The sequence below is a fragment of the Acanthamoeba castellanii genome (assembly GCF_000313135.1).
Source record: "Acanthamoeba castellanii str. Neff unplaced genomic scaffold scf7180000084599, whole genome shotgun sequence".
Lineage (NCBI taxonomy): Eukaryota > Discosea > Longamoebia > Acanthamoebidae > Acanthamoeba > Acanthamoeba castellanii.
The window spans coordinates 726996-735665 of record NW_004457442.1 but is presented as its reverse complement, the minus strand read 5'-3'; the positions used below and the strand labels follow the sequence as shown (position 1 = coordinate 735665).

Genomic DNA, 8670 nt, shown 5'->3' with positions numbered 1-8670 from the left:
GTGTGCGTGTGCGTGTAGGGGGTGTGGCTAACGTGATTTTGATGGATCAGTTTGAATTCGCCAGCGTGCTCCCCACGAAGGAGGAGATTGCCCTTCCGCCAAACTCCTTCATCTTCGTCTGCTTCCCCTCGTACCCTAGCAGCCGAGGAGAGGTGCACCCCCTCCTCCACACGACACGCACACGCACACGACACACATAAAATAGATGGCAGCTCACGCGCGCGTACTTTAGATTACTTTGGCGTCGGCCGACCCACTGCAGGAGCCCAGGAGGAGCCCCAACTTCTTCGGCGATGCTTACTCGATGGATTTGCAAAACATCATGGCCTGCATCCACACCGTCCGCCAGCTCACCGCCACCCCTCCCCTCTCCTCCGTCACGTACGCCACAACACGCGACATGACACAACACGGCACGAGCAGTGACACGACACACAACGCACGACCAACGACACGACACGCCTCTGACCGGTGTGTTGTTGTGAGCAGTGTGCAGGAGCTGCTGCCGCGCACGGCAGACGATACCGAGCTGGCGGGCTACATCCTCTCCGCCTCGGCGCCCACCTACCACGCGGCCTCCTCCTGCAAGTACGGCCCCGACGACGACCCCTCCGCCGTGGTACGTTCCGCCCCCTCAAATAAATATACGATCGTAAAGAGAGTTAAAAAAGTGACACAAATAAAGAAGAACTAACATAATAAATAACGTAATAAAATAAAGAATACTCACGCTGGTGGCGCACAGGTGGACGAGAGGTTCAGGGTGAGGGGAGTGAACCAGCTGCGCGTGGTGGATGCGTCGGTGATGCCCGGCCTGCACCCCAACAACCCCACGGCCACCATCTACATGCTCGCTGAGCGGGCTGCCGACGTCATCAAGGATGACAACTGGATCTAGTGGTCACTTGCTCTACGGCGAAAAGATTGGAATCTTCCCTCAACCTTGCTGTTGTGGTCGCAGATTTACCAAACAAAGAAATAGAATATAATAAAATGACAAATATTAAATTATCGTTATTGGGCATAACTAATTATTATTTATTTGTTGATTGATGAGCGAGTAGAGCTCTCCACCTACTGGTAGTGCTCCTGCTGCTGCTCCTGCTGCTGCCCCTGCTGGGCCTCCTGCTGCTCGGCTCGCGACTGGTTGACGTGGTCGCCGTAGTACGACCCGCCCCGACCGCCTCCGCCACCGCCGCCGCCACTCGAGCCGCCGTCGCTCGACATGAAGTCCAACACGAGGCCGCCGGCCACCACCAGGAAGAGCAGGCTCACGGCGATGAACGCGAAGAGGCCGAACGCGAGCGCGGCGTTCCACAGGTGGGGCGACACGTCGCACGCCGCGGAGCCGTACGTGTCCAGGAACTTGTCGATGTCACGGGCCATGAGCGCCCACGCGGTAATCTGGAACACGCTCACGATGAAGAGGGTGGCGAGCAGGACCCCCTTGGCGAGCAGGTTCACGGCACGGGTGGAGGACTCAAGCAGGCCCAGAGCGAGCAGGGCCACGGTGGCGCCGGCGGCGACGAGACCCAGGGAGCCGGCGACGATGCCGAGCACGCTGGTGCGCTCGCGACACGGGAGCTTGCAGTTGTCCGGCGCGTCGCTGAAGTCAGCGTCGAGGTCGCCGGCGCCGGCGTAGAGGCCGATGTTGATGACGCTCAGCACGCCGAAGATGAGGGCCAGGATGGCGCCCACGCCCAGCACCGCAATTGCCTTACCGTCCGCCATCTTTTTGTGTGTTGTAGTTTGTGTGTGTTTGTTGTGGTGTGTGCAAGGCACTGGAGGAACTGCGCCTTTGTCGTTGACGGAGACAGGGCGTTGTTGGCCCGTCCAATTTCGTGAAAAAGGGCGTACTCCTCGCAGACGCTTTTTGTGGGTGGTGCATGGACCGGTGATGCATTTAGCACTGGACGGCTGGAAACGTGTTCGGCCGAACCGAAAGACGACAGGTGAGACACACTTCTTCTCCCCGAAAAGAAGCTCTTTTCTCGTTTGGCCAAAGAAAATGTTAACACATTCCAATCATGGTGATTGATTGTTGGGATAGGGGTTATCTATTTCATGTAATTTTCTATGTACACCTGCTACACCGGGCTGGAGCAACCGCCGGTCCGTGGTACCAAATAAAATAATATTTCTTAAAATGGCCTTCGAAAAGTATCTTGGCGCTTCTTCCACCCCTAGGCCGCGTACTCGTCCTTGGCTGGGTGCTGGTTGCTGCTGCCGCCGCCGCCGCCGCCACCACCTCCGCCGCTTCGGTCGACCACGAGCGCGACGGTCACGACAATGAAGAGAGCGATGGCGAGGAAGAAGCCGAAGAGGCCGAACGCAAGCGCCGCATTCCACACGTCGGGCGCCATGTCGTCGCACGCGCCGTTGAGCCCGTCGCGGAAGTCGTCGATGTCCTTGGCCATGAGCGACCAGGCCACGATGTAGAAGAGGGTGACCAGGAAGAGGCACACCAGCAGGACCAGCTTGGCCACCAGCGACGGCAGCGGCTCGGCCATGGCCGGCACGACGAGGGGCAGCACGAGCACGACGATGACGCCGATGCCCACCAGGAAGCCGAACACGCCGGCCACGATGCCCAGCGCGCCGGTACGCTCGCGGCACGGCCCCTGGCAGGTGTCGTAGTCCAGGTCCATGGCGCCGCCGTAGAGGCCGATGTTGAGTACGCTCACGAACATGAGGGCGAGCGCCACCACGACGCCCACCACCATCACCACCTTGCCGCAAGCTGAACTCATCTTGGTGTCGTGTCTCTGAGAGTTTAGTTATGTGTGAGTGGCGTGCGCTGGCGCGAGCTTGGCGTGTAGAGAGTAGGATGAGCGAAAAGTGCAGTGTCGAGTGGGCTTTGTTGCGGCCGTGGCTGTGGACTGACGTGGTTGGTTCACCGTGGGCTGTGCCACCAGGACATCTCCCGCGGCAGGCTGCGGGCGCATAACCTGCATTCCGCAAGTGTAAAATGCCAAATCTCCTGTGTTATTGACATGTCATATAAATAATATATATTTGCCTGAGGCAACCAATAACGGCTCTCCGGGCTCTGCGTTGACCATTTCTGGCTTTTGCCCTCTCTCTTCTTCTTCTTGTTGTTGTGGTCTGCGCTCAGTCGTACTCGCTCTTGGCCGGGTTGCCACCGCCGCCGCCACCTCCGCCGCCGTCACCGCGGTCGACCACGAGCGCGACGCAGATGACCACGAACAGGACGATGCCGATGAAGAAGCCGAAGAGGCCGAACGCGAGCGCCGTGTTCCACACGTCGGGCGCCATGTCGTCGCACGCGCCGCTGGGGAGCGCGTCGCGGAAGTCGTGGATGTCCTTGGCCATGAGCGACCAGGCCGCGATGTAGAAGGCGATCACGACGAAGAGGCACACGAGCAGGAGCAGCTTGAGGATGAGGCTGGGCATCGGCTCGGCCATGGCCGGCACCACGAGGGGCAGTATGAGGGCGGCGATGACCACCAGGCTGAGCAGGAAGCCCAGCACGCCGGCCACGATGCCCACCGCGCCGGTGCGCTCGCGGCACGGCCCCTTGCACACGTCGAGCTCCAGGTCCATGGCGCCGCCGTAGAGACCGATGTTGAGAATGCTCACCAGGGCGAAGACGACCGCCACGGTGATGCCGATGATCGCTACCACCTTGCCCATGTTGTCTGTGATGTGTGCTGTGTGCTGTGTTTGTAGTTGACCTGTGTGGTCGGCAGGTGTGTGTTGAAGAAGAATGAAAAAGAAGGAAAGGCGCCCAAGCTTGAGATTAAAAAGAGTCGCCTGGTCGACAGGCCAGCCGTGGTCTCTGTTCGTTGACGAGCGAATCAGAGTCCGGCGGAGATTTGCGGCCAACCGGCCCAAACGGCCCCAACAACCATCGCGGACTGGCCACCGTCGGTCATGCGTCCGTTGGCGACTGGTCCATCTTCTTCCTGACATCTGCTTGGCAAGTTGGAGACCACCACTCACTGGCCGACTGACGTCACCACGGTATGCCGCCGTGGTCGGTGGTGGTGTACCCAATCCGCCCCGAACAGCTCAAGGAGGAGGATAGCCACCACATTGAAGTACGCCATGGCGCTGAGCACAATCGTGTGTGCGTGTGCGGTGACGTGCACGAGGAGTGCAATAAATACATGGCTGCTGGGGAAGGAGGAGGACCCAGCGGGGCCTCAGCAGCAGACGGCGTCGGACGGGCGGGTGGTCTTCTGGAGCCGAGCCGCCACGGCTTCGGCCTGGCGCATGACGCGGATGGTGTTCAGGCCCAGCACCTTCTTGATCTCCTCGTCCGTGTACCCTCTGCACACGACACACACGACACACACGAGACATACGACACGCAGACCTTCATGTGAGTTGTGAAATGGATGGAGCGCAAACAAAGCCGATCAGGCAGGCACCTGTCGATGAGCTCGATGGTGATGTCGACGAAGCGGGACACGTTGCCGAGATCGGTAGGCATGTACGATACCCCGTCAAAGTCGCTCCCCAGGCCCACGTGATCCACACCTGGAGGGGACCCGCAAAAAACACACGTGTGCCACGTCAGCACCAACTTCATACGCCACACGCGCACCCACACGCCGCACACGCCACACACGCCACGGGCAGGTATACCGATCCTGTTCTTGATGTAGTCGATGTGGTTCACGACGTCCTTGATGGTGACATTCCTGGGATTCTCGAGCCGCACAAACTCAGGGTAGAACACCACCATCACCATCCCGCCGTTGGCCGGAATCCTGCGCACCAATAATAGGAAACAAAACAAAACAGTTCACTCTACTGTACGAGAGGGATAAACTGAAATGGTGATATTATATATATATATATTGTGGGGTATAGTAATAAATAAAATGGGTGATTCTGGTCGGCACCTGTCCAGCACATCGTCGGGCACATTGCGAATGTGATCACAGAGCGCTCGGGCGTTGCTGTGGCTGAAGATGATCTGCGGCGGCGGCGGCGGCGGGGATGGCGATGAGTGGCATGTTGAGGGGGGGAAGAAGGATGGCGAGTAGGGAGAAAAAAACAAACGTACGGGGGCGGCGGAGACGTTGATGGCGGCGTGCATGACAGCCGGCGACACGTGGGAGATGTCCACCAGCATGCCCAGCCTGTTGCATTATTGCAATGTGTTTGGGTGGTGAGAAAAAGAAAGAACGAAACATGGCTGGGAAGAGGGGTCGCACCTGTTCATCTCACGCACTACCTCCTCGCCGAAGGCGGTCAGGCCGTTGTGGAGGAAGGGACCGTTTGCGCTGTCCACCCAATCGAGCGTGCACGCCCACGTGAGCGTCTGCACAACCCCGTCCACCTGATCAGTACCTCCCCCTCATGTGCGTGCGTGTGTGCGTGCGCTTGTACCATGTAGCGAGCGCCGAGACGGTGGAACATTCGGAGCGTGGACAGTGAGTTGTTGATCGAATGGCCGCCCTCCATGCCTGATGTGTAAGAAGAAGACATTTATATACAAGTGTGTGTGTGTGTCTGTGTGTCAGCGTCGATGCGTGGCGGTGTATGGGTGATGGGTGGCCTTCGCAACATCGTACCGATAAGCGACGCGATCTTGCCCTCCTTGAAGCCCTCCACGAGGTCGTTCGCCGTCAGCGCCAGCTTGAGGTCCTTCGGGTACCGCTGTACCACAAAGAAATTAGACATATTACATCACATAATTATAACTCAACGAAGAATTATTAATTAAATAATTAAATAAGAATAATAATGCGCACCTCGATGAGCCGGTAGACGACGTCGATCTGCTCCATGGTGGCCTGCACGGCGCGGGAGCCGTTGTAGGCCTCCTGCCCGCAGGTGACGTAGACCGACCAGAACTGCGCCCCCACCAGGCCCTCCCGCAGCCGCGGCAAGTCCGTCATCAGGTCTGCGCGCCCGATGTCGCGTCAGCACCACGCAAGCACGACGCCGGCGACGACCAAGACATTCACTTCCTCAAGCAGGCAAAAGAAGTAGAAGAGGAGGAGGAGGAAGAAGAAGGAAAACAGATCACGGACCGGATTGCACTTGGTCGAGGTTGATGGCGGTGAGGTTGTTGTTGAGCATCTGGCGGAGAGCCCACGGGAGGTCGTTGTGGCCGTCCACCAGCGGCGAATGCTGCTGCAGGTACTTGGCCCGAGCTAGCGGCGAATCGAACCTGAGCCGCGAATAGACACCAGCTTGAGGCATGCACGACACACACCGACCACACGCACACACACACGACCGCACACGACGCACACGCCAATGTAAAGGCAGAAGGGCGAGTGTACGCGGGGGGCTTGTCGCTGCCGTGCTCGTCATCGGAGCTGAGCGACATGGGCACGGCCACCGCGATGACCAGCACCACGACGAGAACGAGCGTCGCGAGAAACACCATGAAGAAGCCATGCCGTCTGCAAACGGGAAAAATAGTAAAATAATAAAAGATTAAAATAAAATGTCCAATATATACGCGATAACCAAACTTGCGCTTCATTTTGATATTCAATTCAATATTACTTATTTTATTTTGAATTAATAAATGAGGGAAATGAAAAAGATTAAATGCGCCGCAAAAATGGAGAGGGGTGGTACCGGAGGAAGGCTTTGACGCGGTCGCCGGCAGCAGGGGGGCGGACGAGGAGGGACTCGACCTCACGCTCCTCCTCGTAGGGGCCGCGCCGAGACGAGATGGAGATGGTGGAAAACCCCGCGTCGTCAGCCATCCACTTCCTCCTCCGTGTCAATTGCAGTGACTGATACAGCGGTGGTGCTCCGTTCGGTGTTGTGAACACCTGTCCCCCACTTGTGAACGAACCACTGGTGCGCGCACAAGCCACAACTTCTTCCCTCCCCAATTCCGTGTGGCGAATAATAAAGAATAAAAAAGAGAGGCGTGGGATGCCCAGGCCGCTTCTTTGAATGTGTTCCAGCACACTACACCTCACTCTGAGGGACGGTGGTACTCGAGCTCGGTGAACAGGCCAAAGTGGTCCGATGGCCACACGGTCTGTGTGAGGAAAACACGCCACCTGGCGGTCAGCTCTGATCTGTGCCGTCCAATTGGGGGATGCAGTGATGAGCACCTGAAGGCCTCGTAGCGGCTGGGTTCCGAGCATTTGGATGGACCTGGGGCGCCACTTCCCCTCCCCGACTTCCACATCACCCGATCATACCTGCCAACACATCGCACGCACGCACGCACGCACGCACGCACGCACGCACGCACGCACGCATGATACGTCACCTAGGTCAGTGACGGACTGACGGCACTAGGTGAGCGACTGATTGAGTACCTCATCTGCTCGTTCCCACTGATCATGCGGTTGACGCCGGTGTCGAAGGTCAGGCCGCGGAGGTCGGGGTGGAGCTCGGCCCACACGTCCACATACTCGGGGTAAAGACGCGCCAGTGCCTCGTTCTCCAGCGGATGCGTGCTGCACGGTTCGTGTTCCGTTTTTCTCATCAGACGCGAATTGCGATGCAACCTGCGTGGGTGAAAAAGGCGTGTGTGCGTACTCGGGGTTGTGGTTGCGCTCGGAGTCAAAGTTGAAATCGCCCATCAGTCCGGCGTGCGTCGACGATTTCAGAGCACCTGGCGCCACCCCAGAAGGTTGGTGGTGAGCACACAAAAGCCCAGTACTCTGTTTCATCAGGTGGGGTTACTAACCGGCGATGATCTCCAGCTGTTTCTCGCGATACGGCGCCTGGTCCAAGCTCTCCAGATGGACGGTTCCGATGCTCACCTGCACACACACGCGGTGAGTAGTGTGTATGTGCGCCTCGTGTGTGTGTGCGTGCGTGGCGTGCGTGCGTGTGCGTGTTGCGTCGTGTGTGTGGTGCATGTTCGGGAAAGGGGCGAACTGTTTCGTTGTTGATGGTGGAGGTGGCGATGAGGGCAGAGCGGCCCATGTTGGAGGGGAGCCACCACATGGCGAGCTTGGTCATGGGCAGCCGCGAGAGCATCACCACGCCGTACCCGCGGAGGGTGCGCCCGTCGACGTCGGACACCGTGTAGTGCTTCTGAACGTAGGGGTTGTTCGTCATCTCTGCGATCCACTCGTCGGTCGCTGTCGTGCGCCAGAACCACAAAGCACTCATAAGACGGCACACCACGCACACACCGCACACACCACACACACCGCACACACTGCACACACATAGGCGGTCTCTCAGTACCTTCCTGAATGCAGACGACGTCGGCATCAAGTTCCGGTAGCATGCTCAGGATGGCCCGGATCCTGAATGACCACAACAAAGAGCGATGAGAGTGGGCAGGCTGCTGGCTTATCAGGGATGCCCAGAGAGGAGGAGGAAGTGTGGTTACCTGATGGTGCGGGCGTGTTCGCCGAACCAAACGTTGTAGGTGACCATCCGCAGCGTAGACTTGTTTACATTGCCCGCCTCCCTCTCCTGTCGGCAACGAAGTGTTGGTTGCGCAATGCAAAACAAAAACCAACACCACACTACATTAAAGAAATTAAAAATAAAGGAATGAATGTTGTTACCACTTGCTGGGCGGTGAGCATGATCCATTTGCCCTGCTCGGCACTGAAGCGCCACTGCCGCACTGCATAGGCGGGAGAGTTTCCTATGGCGTTCATCCTTGGTCTGGCGCTGAGTGTTTCGTTTGCCGCCGGTACGCGACGGTTTTGCTTTTGTGGGCCGGAGGTGCAGATAACCAAATTGGCTGAACCT

General features: G+C 58.2%; 6 protein-coding genes across 6 annotated transcripts in view; 1 reads left to right on the top strand and 5 right to left on the bottom strand.

The window, feature by feature from the left end:
• The window catches only part of ACA1_060710 (alcohol dehydrogenase), a gene marked incomplete at both ends in the record, with an annotated part of 2865 nt that extends 1967 nt beyond the window's left edge, over positions 1-898 (top strand). Inside the window, 4 exons of the mRNA XM_004339309.1 lie at positions 51-152; positions 263-381; positions 490-619; positions 746-898. Of these exons, the coding sequence (XP_004339357.1) occupies positions 51-152; positions 263-381; positions 490-619; positions 746-898 (504 nt within the window). The remainder of the gene's footprint in view (positions 1-50; positions 153-262; positions 382-489; positions 620-745) is intronic.
• Positions 899-1074: 176 nt separating this feature from the next.
• Positions 1075-1731, bottom strand: ACA1_060700 (uncharacterized protein; the record flags this gene model as incomplete). The annotated part of the gene is made up of 1 exon (XM_004339308.1): positions 1075-1731. One exon carries the CDS (start codon positions 1729-1731, stop codon positions 1075-1077), a length of 657 nt encoding a protein of 218 aa, XP_004339356.1.
• Positions 1732-2183: 452 nt separating this feature from the next.
• Positions 2184-2723, bottom strand: ACA1_060690 (uncharacterized protein; the record flags this gene model as incomplete). Its single annotated transcript, XM_004339307.1, has 1 exon — positions 2184-2723. One exon carries the CDS (start codon positions 2721-2723, stop codon positions 2184-2186), a length of 540 nt encoding a protein of 179 aa, XP_004339355.1.
• A 388-nt stretch (positions 2724-3111) lies between these two features.
• ACA1_060680 (uncharacterized protein) lies at positions 3112-3654 on the bottom strand (the record flags this gene model as incomplete). Its single annotated transcript, XM_004339306.1, has 1 exon — positions 3112-3654. The coding sequence occupies one exon, from the start codon at positions 3652-3654 to the stop codon at positions 3112-3114; it is 543 nt and encodes a 180-aa protein (XP_004339354.1).
• Positions 3655-4166: 512 nt separating this feature from the next.
• On the bottom strand, positions 4167-6698 carry ACA1_060670 (dipeptidase; the record flags this gene model as incomplete). The annotated part of the gene is made up of 12 exons (XM_004339305.1): positions 4167-4293; positions 4395-4503; positions 4612-4736; positions 4872-4945; positions 5036-5111; positions 5187-5293; positions 5362-5438; positions 5547-5631; positions 5727-5878; positions 6009-6148; positions 6264-6386; positions 6622-6698. 12 exons carry the CDS (start codon positions 6696-6698, stop codon positions 4167-4169), a joined length of 1272 nt encoding a protein of 423 aa, XP_004339353.1.
• Positions 6699-6916: 218 nt separating this feature from the next.
• Positions 6917-8576, bottom strand: ACA1_060660 (Endonuclease/Exonuclease/phosphatase family protein; the record flags this gene model as incomplete). The annotated part of the gene is made up of 9 exons (XM_004339304.1): positions 6917-7022; positions 7059-7148; positions 7269-7460; positions 7492-7567; positions 7643-7718; positions 7837-8042; positions 8152-8213; positions 8300-8385; positions 8481-8576. The coding sequence occupies 9 exons, from the start codon at positions 8574-8576 to the stop codon at positions 6917-6919; spliced, it is 990 nt and encodes a 329-aa protein (XP_004339352.1).
• Positions 8577-8670: the final 94 nt, after the last annotated feature.